The sequence below is a fragment of the Gopherus flavomarginatus genome, chromosome 6 (genome assembly GCF_025201925.1).
Source record: "Gopherus flavomarginatus isolate rGopFla2 chromosome 6, rGopFla2.mat.asm, whole genome shotgun sequence".
NCBI classification, from domain to species: Eukaryota; Metazoa; Chordata; order Testudines; family Testudinidae; genus Gopherus; species Gopherus flavomarginatus.
Genome location: NC_066622.1, coordinates 135,852,407 through 135,879,369, shown reverse-complemented (window position 1 = coordinate 135,879,369; position 26,963 = coordinate 135,852,407). Strand labels below are relative to the sequence as shown.

The window sequence follows — 26,963 nt, the reverse complement described above, 5'->3', positions numbered from 1 at the left end:
GGGTGGGTATGAATCGCCCTACACAATATTCTGGATATTAGCCTCTCTCTAATCAACAGAACAGCATTAAATCACCTCCCTCCTACAGTCTCTTTCACTCCTTCCCTTTCCTCCACGTTTTTTCTTTCAGTCTCACCCTCCCTCCCTTTCCCTGGGGTGGGCTGTCTCCCTTATCCCCCTTTCCAATTTCTCCCCTTCTTCCTTCTCTCACTTCCCCACTCTGCTGTATTCCTGATGCCCTCTTCACACCCAGTACCAGCCATGCTCTCGCACGTATAATCAAGGCTAAGATTCTGTCATGGTTACTTTTAATAAAAGTCATGGGTAATAAAAAAAACAGTCTGATTCTTGAAGAAATGACACTTTGCAGATTAGCACTTCCTCAGTTGGTGACAAGCAACATGTGCTTTTCCCATGCCCCATTCTCAGTGCCAACACATTACAACCCACAGCTTCAAAGCCCATTGTGCTGTTTTACACAACTTTAAGCGGTCAACTCTTAAAAGCAGCAATGGAAACAACGCTGACAAAATGGCTATTGTAATGCTACCTGTATTCAACCAACCATCCCAAAGTAGACTAGAAACAGCTTTGAACTGCTTCTAGTTTTAAATCACTAATTGCTAAATTATTAAAAATAGCCTCAAAACCTGTGCCTGCCAAACTGCACGTGCACCAGTGTGAATGCACAAACAAGTAGCACACGTGCAATTACCTGATTACATGCACACAATAAATATTCATCTGATTTTGCAGATGCAATTTTGGGAGCACTTTTGCCAGATTAGTTTCAACTGTATCAGTCAGTCTCCCTAGCAACCCCCGTTTCTTTTCCAATATTAATAATTATAATTATATAATCTCTGAAAAAAACCCAGGTAGAACAACCCTGAAATGAAGTTGTACATACCTGTAGAGAGCTGGGTACAAAAACCAATGAAAGGAACTGAACACCACCACAAAACAACTTCATTATTTTCAACTGTTACATCATGATGAACTACAGAGAAACCATCAACCTAAATATCACACTTTTGTCTGAATATTTTTGCTTATGATTGTTATACACACCACCTAAAATTACAATATTTGGAAGAGATTAGAGGAAAAAATATTTGTCTGTATCTCTTTTGTTTAGTATGCATACTCAGCAGCACATTGTAACTAGTCAGTTCACTGTCTTCCCTATGTAATAGCAACACCATACAGCTCTTATATATCACTTTTCATCTGTAGATCTCAAAGCACTTTACCAAAGAGGAAAGTATCATTAGTCCCATTTTATAGATGGGGAAACTGCAGCACAGAGTGGTGATGTGACTTGGCTACAGTTAAGAATTTAGGCCGGCAGCAGAGCCAGGAATATAACACAGTGTCCTAAGTCGCAATCCAGCACCATATACACTGGACCACATTATATAATGAACCAGTTTCTTCATTTGTATGGGTCTTTGACATAGCCAACATGGGAGAGAAAAGCATTTAAAATATAAGATGTAATTGTAAAACCACAAAAAGTTGAAGGGGAATCTGGGGTAGGTGTAGGACTTAACATTACTTTCAATTCATTTTAAAATGAACAGATTTCAAATTGGCTGAGGGCAGCATTTTCAAAAGTGCCTAAGTGACTTAGGAGCCAAAGTCGCATTAACAGTCAACATTCTTGGGCTCTTAAATTACTTAGATGCTTTTGAAGGTTTTATCTGGTGTCCCTTACAAACAGATTGGGACCTTTTATGCTATACTGTTAGTGGAGTTTCTCTCTAGAAGCAGGTTCTCCTGCATGTAAAAATCTTTATTCTGGGTATTTACATACCGTATATACTCATTCATAAGCCAAATTTTTTTTTAGTAAAAAAGGGAAGCACCAGAAAAGGGGGTCATCTTATGAACAGGTATAGATAGGGAGAGGTGGGACACAGCCCCTCCCCTCAACAGAGGGAGCAAGGAGAGGCAGCACAGCCAGAAGGGAAGAGGCAGGGCCAGAGTCTCTCCACTGTTGGCCACGCTGCTCTCCCCCCAGGCTCCAAAGCAGCTGCAGCTCCGGGGCTGGCAGGCTGCAGCTGTGACGCCCGGCCCTGCCCCCCAGAGCACACTGCGGCCATGCTGCCCTGCCAGCCCGCCCGGCCAAGCCCGCTACAGCTGTGCCGTCCGGCCCGGCCCACTGAAACATGCTGCGACTGTGCCGCCTGGTCTGGCCCGCCAGAGCAGGTTGTGGCCGCGCTGCCGAGCCTGCCAGAGCAGCTCCAGCCAGGCCAGAGACATCCTCCCCTGGCCCTCCCCAGATAAGGTGGGAAAGGATGGGATGGGGAGAGCGTGGAGGTCCCGGACTATGGGTGAGGTCATGTGGGGTGTGGTCACAGGATTTACTCCCCTAACCCCCAGCTTCTCTCCCAAAAAAGTTTCCCCACCAGTTGCTGTCACGGCCCATCAGGGTAAGCACCAGGACACTTTGTTTACTTAGGTTTACCTCCCCTCAAGGTAAACAAACCATCTCGGCCCACCAGCAGCTTATCCTGATGACCCAGGAGCCAAAGTTTGCTGACCCCTGAATTATAGGGTCAACTTATGAACAAGTTAAGTAAAAATGGGAAAAATTTTATATCCATCTTGGGGGAGTCAGCCTACAAATGAACCTCCTTATGAGCAAGTATATGGGGTATATTAAATATACAACCAGACAGTTTCCTTTTTCCACCCTTCCAGCTTACTGTGTAATATTATAGTTTGAATGTATTTATAAAAAACATGATCAAAGTTCATTGGAAAACTCTATCCTACATGTGTACACAGAAGAGGTTTGTAAAACTCCATTAATTTTAATGTATTTTGGAAGTGGGTTTGGAATTGCTCACCTGTGCATACCCCAGTTGCATATTAACTTAAACAACAAATTCAATTTAACTGAGTTACATAAATGTAAAAAAAAAGGGGAAAAAATAGACAGCTTTATGTGTAATGCAACGAGAGTTTGATTTAAACATATGAAACTTTACAGAACATTAGCCTATTATGTAAGTGAGACCCATCAGAGGGTCTTCATCAGAGTGTGTGTGAGTGTGTGTGTGAGATTTAACCTGCTTTAAATCAGATACATACTGTACCAGCTGGTGCAAATTGGTGGCAAGTGCCCCTTTTTGCATTCCCACTCTCAGTTGCTACCAGTCTCCACTGCTTGTGACATTTTAAAAGACAAGTCCATTCAAATGACTAAGTCTCCACTCCATGGGCTAGCCCAGGGACTGGACTATGTTTAGAGTTTTGTCGGCACAGCTATATCAGTTAGGTGTTTGAACAAATCACTCCCCTAACTGATATTGTCATGTTGGCAAAAGCCGCACTGTAGCTGCAGTTATGCCAGCCAAACAGTCCTTCTGCTGGTACAGCATATTTTGTTCAGGAAACTGGTATAAGCTACATCAGCAAAATAATTCTTGTGCTGAAGAGGCAGCACAGTCAGTCTTACACAGAGCACAGAAAGTTGCTATCACCACCTGGTGGGTGTAGATGGGCTCCATAGGAATTCATATCCAGTAAAAGAGGCCATTGCTCTGATGTGCCAATTCCAGATTGGTTGATGGGTGATCAAATGGGAAAGATCTGATATCAAGTATTCACCCTGTAGGAGTTTTATACTGCAAATTCACAAGCTCCAGGGAAAATCAATATCCCATAGGAAACTGTCCCACACTAACCTGAAACACCGCATCCTGTTAACAGGAGTTGATCTTGCTGGTAAAGGGTTAAATGGGGCTCCTGATTCGCTGAGTCAGGAGGCTCACTACTGCAACTGGATATCAGGAAAGTAGTAATAGCTCTCTAGATCTGTAAGTTAAACAATCCTGATGAAGGACTTCATTAATTTTAATTCTTTGTTAATAAAGCCTAAGCCTAGGAAAGGAGTAAGTACCAACTCTACACATAATTGTGTTTTACAGCAGGTTGGGAAAGGCAACTTCTCACAACAACCGAAGAAGTCTCTTCCATCTCTAACATCTGTGGTGCTATGAGAATGGAAGTGTTGATATACCTAACAACTTACAGTGTGAGAACCCCTCTGTAACTACTCTGCAATATAACAAATCTTAGCATTTACTTTTAAGCTTGTAATGCTTCTGGGACACAATCTTAATTCCATCACGGTAATACAGTATTAATTCTTTTCAGCATACTGCACAAATAATGATTTAAAAGTCTCATTTACCATTCAATTTTCTCACTGAAACCAGTTTCACTATTGATGGCAACTTGCTTATCAATTCCCACCCAATACAGAGGCAAGATGACTTAAGTACAGGGACAGTTTTCCCGAATGAAACCATCTTGCCTACTGTATAATTTATCTCAAAGGTATGATAAAACTTTCAACAAGACTAACTATAGAGAGTAAGGTTAGCGACTGAGTAACTGGTCTTTACTAATTCCCTCTCCATCTGCCAATGACTTGGTATGAAATTACAGTCTGTTTAAAACCTTACTTGTTTACCTAAAGTTCTAGCAAGGGACACTTTTCTGTAACCTCATCATGCAACCTGCCCTGTTTAAGATCTAGGGATGCCAAGGCCTCCCGGATTACTTGGATCCAGATCTGACAATATTGCTCAAATGTTTAGCTCACCCTGAGAAGAAAACAGCCAAGTAAAGTTTTGCCTGTCTCAAATTTGCTCTCTCTCACATTTCTAAGTGTCCTTCACAGTACTATGTAGGCTCATTTAAATGCCATGCTAATGAAAGTCTGGCAATCTATTTGCAGCTGCTCTTTCATAGGACAGGTCTGATTTTCAGAAGCCGCGGTAGAGAAAGGGTTGTGCATCTTTGGCTTAGACCACCAACTAGGGCAGTGGTTCCCAACCTTTTCGTGGCCAGTAGCACATTCATGTTTTCAGAAGAGTGTGGTGGGCGCCAACAATTTTTCAAGGCTTATTTTGTATTTGTACATGAAATAATACAAAAAAATCATTTTTAATATTACATAATATATGAATCCAGAGAGAAGAGAGAAGCCGCGAGGACAGAGAAAACAGGCGCCCGCAGCCTGCAGCCCCGGAGTTCTCTGTCCCTGGCAGGCGCAGGGCTGCAGCTTGTCTCCCCTGCTGGGCACTAGGTGGGCCCCGCAACTGCCAGGAACAGAGAACACCGCACCCGCAGCTTGAGTTCTCTGTCCCCGTCAGGGGCGGGGCCACGGCTTCTCTCCCCTGCTGGGCACTAGGTGGGTGCACATAAATGCGCCAGCGGGTGCTATGGCGCCCGCGGGCACCACGTTGGGGACCACTGACCTAGGGTGTCCAGATGTCATGATTTTATAGGGACAATCCCGATTTTTGGGTCTTTTTCTTATATAGGCTTCTATTACCCCCCACCCCCATCCCGATTTTTCACACTTGCCGTCTGGTCAACCTACCACCAACAGCATTTTTATTAACCACAGACAGAGATGGTTTTGACACTGCTAAACAAACAGGAAAGAAGGCAGGAACGGAGTAACATTACTACTTATTACTGTTCTTCTAACAGAGCTGGACTGGATACGCAGAGATGAATCATTAAAATGGATAAAAGAAACTAGTTTACAAAACAAAAAGGAGCTACAAACATAAATCCCCAATTTCCCTAACTTAAGGATTTAAACAAAGATCTTGCAAAATTACTAGTTTTTGCACCGTGTGCTCTCATTGAATGGCTGCCCTTCAAGTCTATTTGGAGATACTAGATCCTGACACTTGTGTAATGTTATCTCTTTGTTAGGAAGGTCGCAAATATAAGAGTTTCTATTGCAGAATTCAGAAACAGTGCCCTAGGATCCCTACTGAGATTCAGAAAGGTCAGAAGGAAAAACTAGTGATTTCTGTGGGGCCGATTACATAACTGATCACATGGACTTCTGTTCATCTTCTCTAGAAGTAACCACTGAAATTACCCATAGCTCATGCTTGGCCCAAACCCATCAAGGCTTCCAAAACTGCTACTTGATCCCTATGCTATATACACAAGCCACAATAAAAACACACTATTGTCCCTGACGCTTAGGAATGTATTCCAAACACACTCTCTCTAGCCTGACAAAAGCCGCCTGCTGCATATTATAATACAGTTCATCAATACAAGCAAAAACTAATGCATAATTCCCTGCAGTGAAAGGAACTGTATATAAATAACCTGTAAAGTTAGAATCCTACACAGACATGTGCTCCTGGATACTCCATGGTCGCATGCATATGAACTTAGCAAGATTCTCTGAGTTTCCAGAAATGTGGGAACCCTCCATCTTAGCATGTGAGAGTACTACAGTGATCCTCAGTGGGCAAGAAACAGAGTATAAGTGCACCAACAGTTATTTTGTTTTGCTTTACACTCCTGGCAGGCAAATTAACTCTAGTCATGAACACAGTGACCACACATTTTTGAGACAAGAAGAGAAGGCAAATATACAGTTTCATGTATGATAGCACCAGTTTTTTCTCTGTGGTGAAGGCTGAAATCATCAGGCATCTTGCCTGAAGGAAGGAAAATGTTATTTGCCCATGCAGCCCCTTAGAGAACACAGTGGGTGGAATCATATTTTAGTATAATGTGACATGATGATATCATGATTATTGGTGACAAATATGTGTCAATCACAGTCATCTCTCAAGTGTTGTTCCTGATAAGGCAATCTTCCTGGTTAGGGAACACATGCTCTCTGCAGTGTAAGTATATTGCAACAGCTACTACAAACTGAAATGGAAGTGCTGTGTTCCCAGTAAAATGAGCTGTATCCCAATCATTAAACTGTACACTGTGCATAGGTGCATGTTCTTGACATTCATAGTTGGAGTAAAGGAGCCGGCCACAGACACGCTATTTTGAACTTGATGGCAAAGCTGTTTAAATAACTAAGTTCAAGACGGGTTAAGCTCTCCTATCTTTTTTGGCACTAAGAAGCATCTTGCCTAAAGTCCTCTTTCCTCACTTTGGTGGCACAGGCTCAAAGCCATTGCTTTTGGAGAAGGAAAGAAGAAAATAGTGCGTAGAGTTCTTTCTGCTGCTAATACTGCCTCCTCCCCTTCACAAGATGGACAATTTGGAGGTGTTCTAAAAAAAGAATTCTATTCTCTGGCTGAACAATCCTGAGTTCTCAGCTATCAAAGGCAATGATTGCCAGCCAGGAATGAATGTCATCAATTTACTTCGGACATTGTGGTCAACAAGGATACAGAATGGAAAAAGGACTCTGCAATCAGTACACCTTGCAGAATCAAGGTTTGAGCATGAGTATAGGCTTTCAGTGCCTCAGTGTCATCTAACACACTGATGAGGGTGTTTGGGATTTTTTTAAGCAACTTTAATTATAAAAGGTAGCTTAACAAGGCCTGTGGTCTCTTCTGGAACTGAAGAAACAGAAGACTAGATGAGTGGCTGATGGACTTGGAGGTGCCACACTCTTCTCCTTCACTTTGGTCAATTTCTTTCCCTGTACAGGCTTTGAAGATACACAAATGGGGGTTCTGGTCAGGAGCCAGTGTACTGGCATGAAGATGTAATTTACTGATGCTGAATCTCAACTAAAAACAAACTTTTTACGTTCTCTCTCTCTAGATACAAAGCAGAAGCTGGTGATTGCTTCCAAGTCCATGTGAAGGGGCATGGATTTATGCAAGTGGCTAACTTTTCTTAGCAGGAATACATTAGTTCCTAGAAAAAAGAACAGGAGTACTTGTGGCATCTTAGAAACTAACCAATTTCCTAGGCTATGCACAACAAAATGTTAATATAACCCCCCAAAAAAATGCAACATCAGTTAACAACAAATGCGTCATTTAAAGCTTCTGCTGCAAACAAATAACTAAGTCTACTTATGTGTCATAAGCTGGATAGTGGCGTTCACTATTTATTGCAAGTAATAGTTAAACAACATTTACGCATGTGGGGAACAAAGGATGATGCTGAAATACAAAAAGATGAATGGATGATATTAGTTTGTCTGCCTGAGTTAAGGAAAGAGGAGTAAAATACTATTTAGAAATTGCCATTCATTGCACTTTTCATCATCAAAGTTGTTTACAAACATTAATCAGATTCTCACAATACCCATATAACGGAGGTAAGTAAGGATTATCATCCACTTTGTACAGTTGGAGAAAATGCAGCAGAGTGACTTGCCTAAAGCCACAGAGGGGGCCATGATCAATGTCAAATTTGAAATAAAAATGTCTCTGGTTCCCAGTCCTCTGCTCAGACCATACTTCTCTGTTTTCCATACTACATAGTATCACATCCATTCCAGCTGCACTAGACATAGCATGCTGAAAGTGTCCTTATATCCTGGTTTTGCTAGAATAGTCTCAGTTTTTCATATCGTGTCCCTGAAAATCCTTTGAGGACATTTAAAATGTTCATATTTTTCATTTCATCAATCAAAACTTCATTTTTAAATAACTACATGCTCATTCAAGTCATTTTGCTGTGCCAAGTAGGATTTGCTCTGCACTTACCAGGAACAGCCCAGTGGAATGAATGTTCTGCGGGATAAACAGTGTTTAGAGTGACCAGTTGAAGGAGCATAGACCCTATCAAAATTGTTCTTTTTGTTCACCATAAATGCTAACAACACTCATTGAATATTTCATACTAACCTTATTCAGAACACCTGAGTTGGTGGAAAAATCCTCCACACTGAGAAATATCTATCTGTTGCTACTGAGACAAACTGGCAAAAGTGGCACCCACAAACTTTTTTGGAGGGAAAAAAAAAACTATTTGTTTTTTTAATGACTATTTTTAATTCTAAAAAAAACATTGCCACAATTTTTTTATTTTGAAGATATGATCACCTTAAGCATGTGACACTCAAGGATTATGGCCAGACTCAACATAAATTATCCAGGAGCCACTGGAGGCTTTCCTGACCTCAATTTGGCTGCTGGCCTTTGGCTTCTCCAATCCTCAGTGCTGTCCCTGAGGCCTTCCTTGCCACACTACTCATCTGCTGATACTGTAAAAAACGGTTACCCACCTGCTCTGTAACTAATGTTCTTTGAGATGTGTGGCACACGTCTATTTCATTTCAGGTTTGTGTGTGTGCTCAGTGCACAGTTGTCAGATTCAATCTGAGCGATACCTGTCAGGGCGGCATGTGCACACTCCTGCTTCACACCACAACGCAAAGCCACCTTCAACCCCCATAAGTTCTTTCTTACTGGAAGACTCTGACAGAGAGGGGAAGAAGGGTGGGTCATGGAATGAACATGTGCAACACATCTTGAAGAGCGGGATAGTAACCATTTTTAATTCGTCAAAAGATTGCATGTCTATTCCATTTCAGGTGACTCAAAAGCAGTTCAATCTGGAAGCTGGAGTCTATCTGAATAATGACTGAAGGATCACACATCCAAATCTGGCATAATCTCTAGTTTGCCCAGAGATGGAATAATGGGAGGCAAAAGTATACACTGAAGATCAAGTTGCCACTTTGCAAATGTCCAAAAGAGTCAGCTTGGCCAGAAAAGCCACAGAGACTGTGTGAGATCTGATCAAATGCACTAGCACTCAATTCAGTGGCAATACATCAGCCCTGCAGTAGCACAAATGAATACAACAGGAGATCCACAAGGAGATCCTTTGAGGAGAGACTGGAAGAGACTCTGTCTGCAATTGCTACGAACAATGGAGATGATAACCTAAATGGTTTAGTCCTCTCCAGGTAAAATGCTAATTAGGAAAGAAAGTTGATCAATATATTGCCTGATTGATGTGGACTTGAGATACCACCTTAGTGAGAAACTTCGGATGAGGGTGTGGGAATACCCTGTCCTTGGAAGAGACCGTATACAGAGGTCCAGAATCTAGTGCTTCTAATTCGCCCACTCTCCCAGCTGAGGTAATTGTGACCAAAAAGTCTGTCTTTATGGAAAGATGGAGCAATAAACAGGTTGCCAATGGTTCAGAGGAGGACTCACTAGCTTTGTTAACACCATATTTAAGTCCCAAGGGTGACCAGGATCTTGTCCTTGGGGGTACATCCGGTCCAAAGCCTTCAGAAATCTAACTGGCATAGGATTGGAGAAAAATTATCACTTGGCAGGGGGGAAAGCTAAGATAGCTGTTAGATGGACCTTGATGGAACTAATGGTAAGACCTCGCTGTTTTGGGTATAACAAATAGTCCTATACACGATGGATTGAAGCGTGGGGGTAGGGGAGGGGGCACTTTTTTGCTGGGGCAAAATGGAGACTCCCACTTTGCAGTAAACCTAATAGAAGGCATTCTACTATTTACAAATGCACCTGAAACCCCCTTTGAACAAACCTCATGAAGCCTTAGCCATGGAGCATCCAGGCAGTCAGAAGGAGAGCCTCAGATTGGGGTTGGAGGGCGACCGTGGTCCTGAGAGAAGAGGTCTGCATCCCACGGTAGTGGCAATGGAACTGTGTATGAGAGGATCAGCAGAGTGGAAAACTAATGTTGCTGAGGCCATTTTGGAGCTAGGAGTATGACTCACAGATCCTGTGCTGCAGCATAAGCCTCCAGAGTAAATGGTACTAGGATAGTCTCCTCTACTGTTAACTAAATGGAGCCACTTCAGGGGCTGGTCTCAATGATGCCAATGCCAATGCCAGAGTAAACAGTCCCTCCTGATTAGATGATTGCCTCAGAGACCTCCTCAGCCTCATGCACACTCTTGTATCCTTGTCCACATGCTTGCTGGACTTTGGTGCCAGGGACCCTGATCTATCGGATATTAATCCCTTAGATGCCATCTTTCAGTGTCTCTCCCTCTGTAGCGGGGAGGGTGACCAGGCCTGAGGGTCAGTCAAAAAACAGAGGAGCACTTCTGATGGATGCTGATGTGCTCAGTACCTTCTCTGAGTGGAAAGTCTCCAAGGAGGAATGCAGGACCATCTCCAGCAGAAGAAACTTAAGCCCAGCCTCCCTTTCTTGGTTCTTGGCTTAAAGTTATTGCAAATTTGACACCAATACTTGACATGAGTCTCCCTGCAACACTTCAGGTAGCTGGGGTGCAGGTCACTCACTGACATTGGCTTCTTGCAGGAATGGCAGGGATTGAAACCCAGTGACCAAGACATGCCCCGTCACCAGTACCCAGCAACAGGAACTGAAGTGTTTAAAAACACTTTAAAATACAACTTATTTCTATAACTAACAAATAGTCTAAGGCATTAAAACTTCTGAAACAAGTACCAACTATCTACAAATATGAAGGGGGGGGATATTTCAGTAGCTAGATCACATGTTCCATCCACCATCACAGGCAGTAATAAGGAACTGAGGGAGGGCAAGGGTCGGCTCTGCCTTTCATATCTTCAAGCTATGGTGCAAGGCAGCAGAGGGTGCATGTGCCACCCTGACAGGTACCATTCAGGGGAAAATCTCCAACAACTGTGCACAAGGCAGGCGCACACCTGAAATGGAATGGACATGTGCAATCACTCGAATAACTAAATTACCAGACTTGACCTCCTGCACTGACCCATTTATCAACCAACCTTGACATATTAGCTTCCATTTCTCATCTTGAACAGGAGTATAGATAGCAATTATGAATTAAAGTACCCAGTGTAGTAGAAACGCTATCATATACCTTATATCAATGACACTGATGGTGGTGGGAAGAGAGGATAGAAATTTGTGCAGTGCCTATTATTACAATATATACACTGCAATACAAACCTGGGAAATGAGCAATGGGCTTTTTATCTTTATCTTGCATAACAGGCAGATAATATATTATATATGTATTTGACAAACAGTTTTATTTCCCATCCTCCACCTTAAGTTTCAGATCATTTGCATTCCTTGTACTTGGGCGATGGAGAAGTAAAGCATGAAAAATGTTAAAAGCTAAAAGGTATTTAATAGCCCCTGCACAAGGTACATCTGTACAGAGACTTACAAAGCTTTCTAACTAGCTTGTTCAACGGAAACATAAAATATTCCCTATGCTTTGACCTTTATTACTCAGGCTCAGCCAACTGAGGAGTGAGAGATAAGGAAACTTAGTCACAATTTAATTAAGATCTCTTTGATGGTGGCTCTCACAGGCATATTCTCCCGCCATGCTGGGTGAATGTACAGTCTTATCTTCACAGCATAAAAAACAAAATCAGTTTACCATTTACAGTCAGGTTCACATCATGGTGTACTTTTAAGCAAACAGGCATCTAGGACAATGGCTCTCAATCTTTCCAGAATACTATACCCCATTCAGGGGTCTGATTTGTCTTGCGTACCTCAAGTTTCACCTCACTTAAAAACTACTTGCTTACTACATCAGACATAAAAATACAAAAGTGTCACAGCACATTATTAATGAAAAATTGCTTACTTTCTCATTTTTACCATATAAATTATAAATCAATTTAAACATAAATATTGTAATTACATTTCTGTGCAAATATCTAGATGAGTCGATGTATCCCCTGGAAGACCTCTCCATCCCCCAAGGATATGCATATCCCTGGTTGAGAACCACTGATCTAAGACACCAATTACATCCAGTGTAAGCTTTGCTCTTTCTGATACCCCAGATCATTTGAAATTGCACTAGGGCAACATATTTTGGGACCAAATATGGTTTCAAGATAGTTGATCTAACTAAAACATCTGAAATGAAAATACTCTGAATAGGTGGCACTTCAGCCTACTGAGCAAGCACCTCCTAGCTAGAGTGGGAGCAACCAATTTCTATTTTTCTCTTAACAAGTGAGAGACAAAGCACTGATCAGAATCAGTTATAAAAATCAAGAAGGAACTCACCAGCAAGTGTGTAATCCATATCAAAACCAAAGCACTTTATCTTTTCCATTGCTAAACTTCTGTTCACGAAGACCCTGTAAAGAAGAGAGGAAATAAATCCATAGGGATAAGCATTTCTGGAATAAACTTATTTGGGAGTAAACTTATTTCTCTTATTATCAAGTGACATTTGATCTACCATACCCAAACTATCCTAAATATGTAAAAATCAGAACTCACCTGAAAAATGAATGCACAGATCAGCTTTACCTGTCAGTATGCTTCCAACAAAGCCATGACTTTTCATGGTTATTCTCAAAATTAGTGTGTGTATAAACATACACACACCCTAGTACAAGTCCTGTAAAAATTCCTAAATACAGCAATGCAAGATCTCTTGAACCCAGGCTCACACACAAGAGGAAACTGGATGAGGAGGAATGATGAAGTTTGCCTGATTAAAATAAAATATGACAGAGAGGCAAGAAGAGAGGGAATGAGATTAGCAGTTTCCTGGATAAACATTTACTATTTGACCCGTTTTGAATGAATCTGAAAACTCAAGGAAAATTTAAAATGACTTTTCACCAAAATCTGACCAATACTATTATTAATCACTTAATATAACACCACAAAACACACAGTAAAATACATTCTCACCCCGAAGAGCATAGGGGAAGTTTTTACATTATTTGTAACAGTGTTATTTTCCAGTTTTTATTTTTACTATCAAAATCTTGTTGCAATGAGAATCTATTCTGTATATTGCTCTGATACTTCGATTTCAATGCACTGCATTCATTTCATCCAAAAAACAAAAAACAAACAAACAAACCCACCCAAGATGATAAAATAGGTCAGAAAACACAAAAGAAACTGCATTCTGCTTCAGCTATTACATTAACTAATCCAGTTAAATTTCCCACATAATTTCCACCATATAACTGATCTGTCGTTCCTCCTGATTTCTAGCCAGAGTTGGTCTCATCTGAGAACTAAAAATTAGAGTTGCAAACAGCAAAGCCAAGGATTCCACTGTAGGGAGGAATCTCAGCTTGTTGTCAACAAGGCTGATGTTGGCCAGAAATTCCAAGTATTGCTAGAGATGATATGCCAAGAAAAAAAAACTGCCTAGAAATGTCTGCGAAAGGGTAATAGTACCCAAGCATTCGGCTGCACTCTGGACTCAGTAAGGTTATGTCTGGATACAAGCACACTGCCCTCAGCAGGATGCCAACATAATTAGCCTTCTCTGAGGCTAATTCAGAAACACTTCTTTGTGAAGGTAATGTAATGGGGAGAAGGATACCATAAACAGTGACAACGGTAAGTGCAAAAACAAATAGGCACCAATTCCGTGAAGCTTCTAGTTTCAGAAGATTCTGAGATTCTTCTTCAGACTTACGGCCTGTCAGGCAGCCTACATAACATGCCAGTTTAACTGTGTGTCAATCTACTGAATCTAAAATTTAAACAGCAAACTTGTCAAGATCAAACTACCACACTTCCATGCCAGCAGCCTTACCTCATCTCTCATAGACGTTCTTCTTGCAAAGTGTGTAGCAGTCTGATTCATATACTCATCTGAATCACATTACGCAAGTCCTTACAGGCTTCTCTAGGACAAATGCAGTTTTGCTTGAATCTGATTTTACTTTAGAACATCATTATATCTGAACCAAGCCCTAAGATACCGTATGTCTTCTTGAATAGTGCTAGGGAAAACACATCTGTGGCTAACTTAACTAGTCATTGGATATCATTGTTGTTCCACACAGATCCACTTGGAATAGAGTTTCTTTGGCACTAGTATAACTTTATCCCTAACCTTCCATGCGCGCTCTGGGACTCACAGTTTCCTGGCAAACTGCCCACCTCTGACAATGAGGCATGTAATGGGACTGAGGAGTTAACAATGACAATCTTTGCTGACAGATGTATGTAATATCTAAACAATGATATATTCAGGAAAAAAAACTATGAATAGAAATCCCTCTTGAAAATATCAGGGGAGATCATAAACTACTCAAGCTTCACTCTTGAAATAAAGAAATCAGCTCTCTCGGCTGTGGTGAGACAAAGTGTCCAAATCAGCAGCATGAACCATGGGCGTTTTTTAAAAAGAAGTTTAGATATCTCAGATTTAGAACAAGCCAATGCTAGATACTACATGAAGAAAGAAGCCTTTGTGTGAAGGAGATGCTACGTTCTATTGCTTCTGATACCAAGAAATGCTTCTAAATATCTAATTCAAGTACATTGGTAAGCAGAAAATATTTCTGATCTTAAGTTTGTTCAGTTTGCTTTCTAAACAAGGAGGAAGAGATGTGCAGAGGGGATAACACATTTCTGGGAAAAGTCAGAAATAGTTTTTGCCCAAGCGTGACTGGCCCTGCAAGAGCTGAATTGAGCCAGATGGGCTAATTAGCTAATTAGGCTTCAAGCAGGGAAGCTTTAGTCTGGAGGCAGCTAGTTAGAGAGAAGTTCAACTGCAAGGGACAGACAGGACTTCTACAAAAGACAAGAAAACTGGAAGAAGAGGGGACTGCAAGGAAGCAGTCTGTGGTAACTCTCTGTGAAGAGGGAGGTGTGTTTGGGGGACTGCAGAGCTGAGTTGCCTAAAGTTATTCCCTGGAAGGAAGGAGTAAGGAGACTGGCACGCCCAGAGGAGTGGGGAGGGCATAGATATGGAAGCAGCTCAGGGAAAGGTAGCAAGGTGCAGGAAATGGACTTGGGCTGCTGTGTAGAGGGTCACTGACCAGAACCCACAGTAGCAGCGGGCCCAGGTTCCGCTGCCAGCCCCTGCGGGAAAGGCACATTGAGAAAGTGAAGCAAAAGACTGCCTGAGACAGCTGGACAGCAGGAACTTTGATACTCCCGTTCCCAGAAGGGAAACCACAATAGTGATTTGGCTGAAGGGCTGAGTCACAGAGAATGCTGTGGCTCCTGAGAGCGAGAGAGGGGCAGCAGAGGAGAAACTGGACAGGTGTAATAACAGCTGGAAAAGGCATCAGCCTCACCAAGCTAATCCCCAGGACTGCCAGAAAGTAGTGCCATCCAATGGTGAGTGGGGCAACCCCGTCACACCAAGTAATAGGGCTTGATTTTGTACATTCTTTGAGCCTCACTCCCTGGAGGAGAGTTTGCCTGCTAAGAGGACTGAATGTCTGCCACATTGACGAGGAGGGAAGGGTTATGAAGAAAAATTAGAAGAGCCTCACAATTCTGAAGAGAGTTTCAATTATGGTTACAATGGAATTGACCAGAAAAGATGGAAAGTTCCTTTTAGCCTTCAACATTCTTTTCATTAATCTGCTTAAGAATGCTCAACAAAATATTAACAAACAGCACAGTGGGTTTAAGATAAAACCTCACGTTGGTACTGGAGATAAAGCATGGTTTTTCTAGCGGCAATTACCAACACTGGCCAGGAAACCAGAATTAATAACTCTATTCTTGTGAAAGCCACTAGTGACCTTTAATGACTCTACAAATGTTCAAGACCTTTGTTTTAAATCCCAATTAAAACATAACATCTCCCGTCCGTGGTGCCCACCTATATACCATAGAATCATAGGACTGGGAGGGACCCTCAAGAGGTCATCTAAGCCAGTCCCCTGCACTCATGGCAGGACTAAGTATTATCTAGAGCAATACTTCTCAAAGTTTGGCCGCCGCTTGTTCAGGGAAAGCCCCTGGCGGTCCAGGCCAGTTTGTTTACCTGCCACATCCACAGGTTCGTCCCACTGGCCGCAGTTCACCGCTCCAGGCCAATGGGGGCTGCGGGAAGGGCTGCCAGCACATCCCTCGGCCTGCACTGCTTCCCACAGCCCCCATTGGCCTGGGATGGCAAATCGTGGCCACTGGGAGCCGCGATCGGCCGAACCTGCAGACATGGCAGGTAAACAAACCGGCCCAGACCGCCAAGAGCTTTCCCTGAACAAGCAGCGGACTGGCTTTGAGAAGCACTGATCTAGACCATCCCTGACAGGTGTTTGTCTAACCTGCTCTTAAAAATCCCCAATGATGGAGATTCCACAATCTCCCTAGACAATTTATTCCAGTGCTTAACCATCCTGACAGTTAGAAAGTTTTTCCTAATGTCCAACCTAAGCCACTCTTGCTACAATTTAAGCCCATTGCTTCTTGTCTTATCCTCAGCAGTTAAGAACAATTTTTCTCCCGCCTCCTGTTAACAACCTTTTATGTACTTGAAAACTGTTATGTTCCCTCTCAGTCTTCTCTTTTCCAGACTAAACCAACCCAATTTTTTCAATCTTCCCTCATACGTCATGTTTTCTAGACCTTTAATCATTTTTGTTACTCTTCTCTGAACTTTGTCCACATCCTTCCTGAAATGTGGCGCCCAGAACTGGACACAATACTCCAGTTGAGGCCTAATCAGCGCGGAGCAGAGTGGAAGAATTACTTTTCACATCCTGCTTAGCAACACTCCCGCTAATACATCCCAGAATGATGTTTGCTTTTTCTGCAACAGTGTTACACTGTTCACTCATATTTAGCCTGTGGTTCACTATGACTCCCAGATCCCTTTCCACAGTACTCTTTCCTAGGCAGTCATTCCCCATTTTGTATGTGTGCAACTGACTGTTCCTTCCTAAGTAGAGTACTTTGCATATGTCCTTATTGAATTTAATCCTATTTACTTCAAACCATTTCTCCAGTTTGTCCAGATCAATTTGAATTTTAATCCTATCCTCCAAAGCGCCTGCAAGCCCCCCCAGCTTGATATCATCCACAAAGTTTATAAGCATACTCTCTGCCATTAGCTAAAACACTGATGAAGGTATTGAACAGAACTGGACGCAGAACTGATCCCTGTGGGACCCCACTCGTTATGCCCTTCCAGCATGACTGCGAACCACAGATACCTACTCTCTGGGAATGGTTTTCCAACCAGTTATGCACCCACCTTATAGTAGCTCTGTGATAAATAAAGTGGGGAGATAGCTCCATTTGATGTACTCCCAGCCAGCCAGTTAGCTGTAAAATCCCTCTTGGTAGCTGTACTTTACTTCCTTTACTTGTAAAGGGTTAAAAAGTCCCCCAGGTAAAGAAAAAAAAGTGAGCACCTGACCAGAAGAGCCAATGGAAAGGTGGAACTTTTTAAAATTGAGAAAGAAACTTTGCCTTTGTCTTTTGTTCTCTGGGCTGGAGGGTCAGAGCTGCCATGCTATAAGAAGCTAAGCCAGGTATGATTATAAGTCATCTGATCATGACTAGAACTACTTATCTGACTCCAGATGTGTAAGTAGATCAGAATGTTTAGCTAGACACGATTAGGGTTCTTTTATTTCTTATTGGCTTGTGTACTCCTCTGCGCTAACCCCAGATGCTTTTGTTTGCCTGTAACCTTTAAGCTGAACTCCCAAGAAAGCTATTTTGGGTGCTTGATTTTTGGAATTGCTCTTTTAAAATCTAGCAAAAGCCTAAGTTCCAAATGTATTTTCTGTTTCTAATAATAAAATTTAACTTTTTAAAGAACAGGATTGGATTTTTGGTGTCCTAAGAGGTTTGTGCATGTTGTTTAATTAGCTGGTAGCCACAGCTAATTTCCTTTGTTTTCTCTCTCAGCTCTTCTGGGGGGGAGGGGTGTGTGAGAAAGAGCTTGAGGGTACTCCACAGGGAGGAATTCCCAAGTGCTCCTTCCTGGGTTCAAAGGGGTTTTTTTGCATTTGGGTGGTGGCAGCATTTACCAAGCCATGGTTAGAGAAAAGCTGTAACCTTGGGAGTTTAATACAAGCTTGGAGTGGCAAGTATTACTTTTTAAAATCCTTGCAGGCCCCACTTCTGCACTCAGAGTGGCAGAGTTGGGAATCAGCTTTAACAATCTCCGCAACCCAGACAAAAATAAACACCATAACTGGCCCCCCCTTTGGCTTGTCAGCATGGGGGAAGGCGCATGCAACAGTCTCTGGTGGCAGTGGATGTTGACACTGACCCAGAGGCTGGATGGCCTGCTGAGGTGACACCCCCCCCAGTTTGAAACCCTCTAGTTTAAACAGTCAAGAAGTAAGTCTGAAAATAAACTCACTGAAAACTTTTTCATGCCAAGAGATCGGAGGTTGTAACAAACACCTTTCTTCTTCCTCAAATCAGACAGAAAATCTTGATTTCACCTCCACCAATTTTGGCCTTTTCCATTAAGCAAATGATGTTTTGTTGTTTTTTTACCAGAGTACTGGTGTTAAAAATCAATAAGATATGGAAGTGTAATAACACTGAGTAACAAAACAAATCAGATCATACTCACAGCATAAAAACATCTTCTGTACCAGAGTAGCAACAACTGAAAATCATTCTCTGAGTTGACTTGCAGGGGTTATTATTATTGACTCCTTAGCTCCACTTCTCCATCCTAGGAGTGCATTTTCATAAATATAACACACTTGTCTTACTTCTTTCCTTTACCCAGGGATATAACTGTGAAGGTTTTCTGTAGTTTTGCATGCCCTGAAGGGAGTAGGCCAAATGTGCCCACCTGTCTTATAGGATGATGGTGTCCCCATCACTTTAAATAGCCTCCAATTTTCAATGTTCTCCTTTTAAAGGACATTAACATGAGGAGCTTATCTTCCTTTCTCTGTAATAAGATAGCAGCAATAGAGAAAATGATGATTGGAACTGAGCTCCCGTCAACCACTGTTTTCACTCTCTTCTCAAATGCTCAGCTTCCTCACGTGATGAAAGGTCTAATAGTCAAGGCCACCTTTTCTGGTGATACATTGAGGTGTCAAGGAACGGAAAGGAGAAAGGAAATTAAAGGCACTTAACCCTTCTTTATACATATTAAAGTGTTTACTTCTACTAGATGACAGTACAGAATCAGCTAATTGCCCTGATCCTCTTGAGAACTGTAGGTCATTTGCCAGAGCACAAAGACATAAGGGCCCCGCAAGTCCTGTAACAGCACTTAACTGGAAACCACCATCTGAGCTACTTGGTTTCTGAGCTACTAGTGTTTGAAAGATGGGCCGCAGCAGAGAAGAAACTGAAGCCTATAACTGTTTCAGGCAACAGACCGCGAAAAGCTTGCCTAGCTTAGAAAAGGGGGCTCAAAATGAGCTGGAGGCTGTTGTAAAAAACAAAAGGGAAAAATTGCTAGCCAGAAAACACAGGAGGCGCAAAGTTACCCTTAAGTTTTGTTACAGTAGAATATCCTTTAACACAGTGACCATACTGCTTGTTTCCCTTTTAAGCTCTAAAATTTACCCTGAGTAACAGAAAAATACACTACATAGTAGGGGAGAAAGGAACCACTGTACATGAAGATGAATCTACAATGACCTCACTTTCATCATAGCACATTTCACAGCAATTCGCTGTGCTGTAAACCATTACAAAGGAAGTGATCTTGTCTTTGCAACAAATTAATGATTTTTGAGTAACGTGTCTGAATACAAACTCTCATATCATAATAGAAGAGCAGCTCTGCTTACTAGAGAGGAAATTCAGAATTGGCCTCATTACACTAGAAACGGAATGCCTAGACAACTAAGAAGAATCCTGTTTATTTTATTTAACCAAAAGCTCAGAAGCAATCATGAAATAAACATGCAGCATTCCTGTACCATGACCAGTGAAATATACATGTATTGCACAACTGAGAAGGGAACTTGGCATGTCTTCCAATGCCAAGGAACAACAAAAGAGAACAACACAGTGGGGGCAGGGAGGTAGTCTACTTGCATAACCTTATATTTAAACCATGTCAGAAAATGAGCAAAGTGAAGGATAATATTCTTTTTAAGCAATGTTTATTTAAAGTAGTGCTTTTACTGGGATTACACTTGTGGCGAGTGTGGGAGGGGGGCACATTTTATATTTCTACTTTAAAAAAAGACTGTAGTGATTAGTTTTGGCTCAACCCATCCCAGAAACAGGGGCTAGCCAGAAAATTTGGATCTGGATTTCAATTTCCTCAAAGTCTGGGAGTTTGGATACATCTTTATTTTAAATACAAATATCTTCAATGATTAGCAGAAGTGGCGAGAAAAGTTAAGGAGAGACAAGCAGCAGCTGAATGGATGTGTCTTTTTCAGTGTATCAAACCTAACAGCTTCCCCCTCGCTGGCTTAAACGGGGTGACGACACTGATAAAATTAGTGCCTGCTGTACCATTGCTTTTTGTGACCTTGGTGTGCTTTTATTGCTGGAAAGCTAGTCCCCTGGTATACTGTGGCTGGTGGAGACATAGAAATGATGCATGCTGCTGTCAGAAGTTACCAAACAGCATTCTGTCTCAGCAAAAACAGCGACCTCCAGGAGTTACAGTGAAACTAGATTAACCTGTGACTGAGGTCAGACATATTTAATGGAAATATGCAGGTTCCCCAAAAACATTTATGTGAACCAGCCTGTCTTTTCTTTGGCATGCTGGATGCCTTGGCACCTGCCTTAAAAGGATTAATGCAAAACTTTAAAACAACTAATGTCAGTGGAGAGACAAGATAGGTGAGGTAATATCCTTTATCGGACCAACTTCTGTTGGTGACAGAGAAAAGCTTTCGAGATTACACAGAGCGCTTCTTCAGCTCTGTGTAAGCTTGAAAGGTTTTCTCTGTCACCAACAGAAGTTGGTCCAATAAAGGATATTACCTCACCCCACCTTGCCTCTCTAATATCCTGGGACCACCATGTCTACAACAACACTGCATAAAAATCAGTGGAGTCATACTGGGTTTTGCTGGCTCTTGTCCTTTTTGGCAGGTATTGACCATTCCACACAACAAGGAACTTATTTTCTTACATTTAACTTTCTTCTTTTGGCACACTTAAATTAGCAGAGTTCTATTTTATTCCATCTTCAACCTAACAAAGCCTTTATAACTGGTTTCCATGTTTTTAATAATTTCTTCTGGAGATGGTGTTTGGACTTGGGTCAGGTTTAGGTGGAGGTAAGGGGTCAGATAAGGGGCTGACGAACGAGTCAAACTGGACAACACCAAAATCTCTCAACCTATTCTCACAACATTTCCAATATCCGGGTTTGAAATCTCAGAGGGCTGACTGTTGTTGCAAACTGGAAAATTTGGATCCCAATTGAATCCAAATCCTGGTAGGTCATAGCAAGGGCAAGGTTAAGAGCCAGAAATATGAATATGAACTTTTTCCTCTGAAATTCAAAGGAATTCAGAGTCAAGATTCTAGTTTTGTCAATTTTTATTCCCATTGTTTCGGTTTTCTTCCCAAGTGACAGCTAGATGCTGAGCAGCTAACATATGACTTCAATCCCAAAATAACATCCATCTGTTCCATGGAACTATTAAAGCTGGGCATCATGGAACATTTTCAAATTGAGTTTCTTTCTTATTATTAATTTGGCAGTTGCACTGTTTTGTCATATTAATATGATATACTACTTTCTAGCTGAGGATCTCGAAGCGTGTTACCAGCATAAATGATTTAGTTCAGTGGTTTTCAATCTTTTTTCATTTGTGGACACACCAAAATTTTTTGAATGGAGGTGGGGACCCCTTTGGAAATCTTAGATATAGTTTGTGGACCCCTAGGGGTCTGCAGACCACAGGATGAGAACCACTGATTTAACTCATATGACTTCTGTGACATATTATACAGGTAAACTGAGGCAAAGAATTATGAAGTGACTTGTCTAAGATCATATTGTAAGTCAGTGGCAGAAGTAGGATGTAGAATTCAGAAATCTTGGCTGCCAGTTCCCAGCCCTAACCACTAATTTAAAATAAACCAACTATACTCTGGCTGACAACTTTCAAAACTAATGACAACCCAGTGTGATTCAAAATGGCAAAAAATATTGAACTCCCAACATCTGTATTTCTAATGAAAGAGCCACCTCAATCTTTCTGCTCAGGTAAACCACAGCCAAAATTACGTAAAATAAAACAGTAGCAAATACCTGACTGCTGTTTCTTGGTAACTATCAGTGACAAGAGTGGGTGAAACCCCAATTTTTTCCATTATTCAACTTCAGCCAGTTGTGGACACTGTTGAAAACTCCAAAGAACTATATGTGGAAATCCAGAAGTGTTCGCTCCAAGTTAAAAAAAAAAAAAAAGAAAAAAAAAGACACTAGGGCAATTTGGTGGCTCACAGTCACTCAATCTAGTTGTTGTCTAATTGCAATCACGCTAAATGATAGTACTCAAACAGAGGGATTGGCCTAGAGGTTATTCTCAATCTGGATAAGTCACCAAATACTGGATAGGGAAGGAGGCCTTAAATGTGCACACATTGAAAAAGAGCTTCCTGGTATTGACACATCAATTTTATTTTCACATTCAAACTTATGGTACCAATACCAGCTTACAGTAATGCAGCATATTCTCAGTCAGAAGCTAGATGTAATTCTGTCTCTATATTAATTCATCTTAAGGCATCACTTATTAACAGGCTCCCACAACATCATATAACAAGGCTTGTAATTGATATTAATACTAACAAAGGTGTTTAATCTGAAGATGAAGAGCCACTATTGGCTTTGATAGTTCCTTATGTTGCTGTTTTATAGCATTCTTGTGGACTTTTATGAGTGCTGAGAATGAGAGAGTACCTGATGTCTTAGATACAACCATCTATGAAACTAAAGACAACATTTCATGCAGATTCCTCATATTTTGGCTAAGACTCAGAGGTGGGGGGACGGGAGTATTTTCCTTCAGGTTCCTTTAGGGTTTAATGTTTTCAAGCTTTTCTCAGTGTACTCCAGGGGTCCCCACTAACAAGTGGTGTTATCGAGAAGTGTCAGCACCGAATTTCTGTGGCATTTCGGCAGCGATGCCTCTCAATGATGCCACTTGCTACCGACAAGCGACGTCATCGAGAGGCGTCACCGCTGAAATGCCGCAGAAATTTGGTGGCATTATGGCGGATGCTCCACCACCGCCACGGTCCTTCGTCTAGCGCCCGCCAGACGAAAAGGTTGGGGACCACTGGTGTATTCTGTAAAAATTATGTGGTAACGTCATCCAGAGGACTGAATTCCTTGAACAGCTGTACAGATCAATTTAATAACTAAGCAAACTTTTTTGGGGGGGGAGGGATGGCGGGGGGGAGCCAAGTTTGATTTCTGAGCACTCTTATCCGTGGAATTTAGGCCCACAATCTTCTAGTCATCAGGCTCTTAGTCCTATATACTGCACCAATTAAACCAGTCTCAAGAGTGGAATTTCTATCAATGTTAAATATCATCAGAGAGTGATATAACCCAAAAAGTGCAGCATCTGAAATAGTTGATTCCAAATGTCATGGTAAGATATAATTTAAAAGGGACAACTTCAAGTTACAATGAAAATGTAGGCTTAAATTTAAAAACTAATTTTTATGAAGTCCAATATTAATAAAAAAAATTCATTTTTACATCAATGATTTTGTTTGCGCTGGAATGTTTGCAAGTCAAATATTGCAGCTTCGTCCTAGTTCATGAGAACCAGAAAGTGTACCTGGTCTATTTCTTTTGTCCTAGATGGATGAAATACATGAAGTAAACAAACAATGTAAGTGGTGATATGCAAATTTGATTTTTAACATTCTTTCAGATTTAATAAAATCAGGTATTATTGGTAACAGGTTAAAAAAACAGAGTTGTTTTTATTGTTGTTTTTTTATGAGTGTACTTTTAACCCAATATGGAGCCTTCATGCTGTATCAAAACTTAATATCAGTTATCATACTGAGCTCCAAGTTGGCAGGCTTGTCACATTTATAGTATTACCAACCTCAAACATTCAAAAATCATAAGTCAGACCCCCAAAAAATCAGGAGAATCAGTTAAAAATAATAAAATTTAAAAAAAAATAAATCTGGGATTTTTTTTATTTTCCTTCTGGCATTCTCTCTTTTAGTATTCATGTTTTAAAGCTTTTCTCTGCAACAACGGGGGCTAGAAACTTACTTAAAAAAAAAAAAGAAAGAATCTCAGCTTTCTTTCTATCTGCCACATCTCTCAAGCAGCTGGGTCTTTACAACAAACACCAAATATCACAAGATTCACAATAAAATTGTGAGATTTGCTACAATGCATTTAAAAAGGAATGAAGAACTTAAGGATTCATACTTTATTCTTGATACTTATCTTTTAGGAAATTGCCAATAATACTGATGTTTTTCAAGAGTCAAAAGCAAAGTAGATCAATGCTAAAATAATTTTAAACAACTGGAAGTAACAATGGCAGCAACAACATGGCAAACAATTGTGATAAATACACTTCATTTATACAGCAAACAAACCACCAGAAAAATATACAGTAAAGCCAATCAGTGAAATCCTGGCCCCACTGAAGCCAATGTCAAAACTCCCAGTGATTTCAACAGGGCCAGGATTTCACCCCATAAAGTTATGCAGTTACAAACCTGGTGAAAAGGAACACCAGGCCCTAGAGCTATATTTGCACCACCATGATTTAGTTACATTTATTAGAAAAGTTTGATTATGATATAGTGATTTCCTACTGTCCATAGGCACCCCAGAAGACAGTCCCTCACATCTTGACCTACCAGCTTGAACAGGGAGTCCTAACTAAATTCTAATGCCTCTGACTCAGCCAGACACCAAAATATATTTAATAGTAAAATGCAGCGTTTCAGAAATTCACCTTGGGCTTCACGATTTTGCCTTTACATGTCTCACCTAGCAAACTTTGCCTATCATAGCACAGTAAGGTATTTTCCTCCATTTAGAGGATAAAAGATGTATAACCTGTAAAACACCTTCTAGGAAGTCACACCCTACATGAATCACAAATGAAATATGACATTCAAGTGTAAAATATCAATTGGGATATTTGGTATTTGCATTTCCTTTATCAGCCCTATATCTCCCTCCAAGACACTGTCAACATTTGTTTTATTTTCAAATTCTGATTCCTTTACTAGAATTTTAAAAAACAACTGATTTCACTCGTGCAAAAGGGGTACATATAGTCTCTTTGAATATGATAAAATAATTACTGACTGATTAAAATTACAGTTAAAATTTTTACACATACCTCCCTCAAACAACAAAATTTGTCACAGTCATTACATTAAAAAAAAAACACACTATAATTCTACTTCTATCCAGTTAAGTCTTTTATTAGCACACAGAATGCATCTTCCTCTAGAAAGGAAAGATGATCTTGAGGTCAAGGCACTGAACTGTGCCTCAGAAGATCAGGATTCAATTCCTAGCTCTGCCAGACATCCAGTGTGATCTTGGGAAAGTCACCTAATCTCTCTGTGTCTCAGTGCCCCATCTGCAAAACGGGGGTAATATTTCCTTTATTTCATTGTCTTCTTTAGTTAGAGTATAAACTGGTCGGGGCAGAGGCTGTCTCTTTCTGTGTTTGTACAGTGTCTACCACAATGTGTCTACCTGATCTGAGTTTGGGATTCTAGGTGTTACTGTAACAAGGATACTAATATTATAAGATGTAATACTAAAATAAATAACCTCTGTTTTTGTATTTCACTTCCCCCATACTTATATTTATAACCTTCAATGTCTAAATAGTGTCTATTCTTTCCCACTTTGCATTGGACTAATATGGAAGAATTGGAACAATTACTATGACATTTTTGCTATTGGCTATTTATCAACTTGAAAAAAAATGAATGGTAGTTTCCATTGCAAAATTTGGCCTGAGATTAACCTTTCCACTGCAGTAATAAGGGTTTACCGCTTGTATCTCAACTGTTTCATCTGTAAATTCCTGCAGGTAGGAATCATGTTGACCTATATGTTGTATACCAAATAGCATTCTAATGGTGCTCAGTAAATAACTCGAGAATGGGTGAGGGGAAGTCATTTTCAAGTCTCTGCCAGTGAACAAGATGCAATCAGAAATTTGTTTTACATTTTATCTCCCAAACCCTACAAAATATGGGCACAGTTTACATTATGTAAAAAACATACCGGTGATAGGCTTCCCGACGGTACTTTTTCAGAGCATGCCTATCCATGTTCGCAGGAAGATCTGCTGCATTCTGGAGTCTGTCACTCCATGAGGTTGTCATTTTTAAATGATCACTTAATTCTGGAAGAGAAAAAAAGAGAAATGTGCTTAACCTGCACCATGTTTCAGGAGAGTATTGTAAAGCAGGGGTCTCAAACATGCAGCCCGCGAGGTTATTTTCTGCAGCCCGTGAGCTCCTTGCAGCCCCCCTACCCTCCACCAGTTCCTTGTTCCCGGCCAATGGGAGATGCTGGGGGCGGTACCTGAAGCAACAGCAACACACACACCCCTGTGCCC

The 26,963-nt window shown here is 41.1% G+C and overlaps 1 protein-coding gene across 4 annotated transcripts in view; it reads right to left on the bottom strand.

Moving 5' to 3' along the window:
- Positions 1-26,963, bottom strand: part of NT5C2 (5'-nucleotidase, cytosolic II) — an 88,207-nt gene that overhangs the window by 33,966 nt on the left and 27,278 nt on the right. The window contains exons 2-3 of one of the 4 annotated variants that reach the window (XM_050958129.1): positions 26,627-26,747; positions 12,754-12,827 (exon numbers count right to left, since the gene is read on the bottom strand). In XM_050958129.1, coding sequence (XP_050814086.1) covers positions 12,754-12,827; positions 26,627-26,727 — 175 coding nt within the window. In that variant the 5' untranslated portion in view covers positions 26,728-26,747. Of the gene's footprint in view, positions 1-12,753; positions 12,828-13,571; positions 13,755-14,257; positions 14,402-19,006; positions 19,105-26,626; positions 26,748-26,963 lie in introns of those variants that run through there. The other 3 variants (XM_050958130.1, XM_050958131.1, XM_050958133.1) reach the window with 3 other exon arrangements.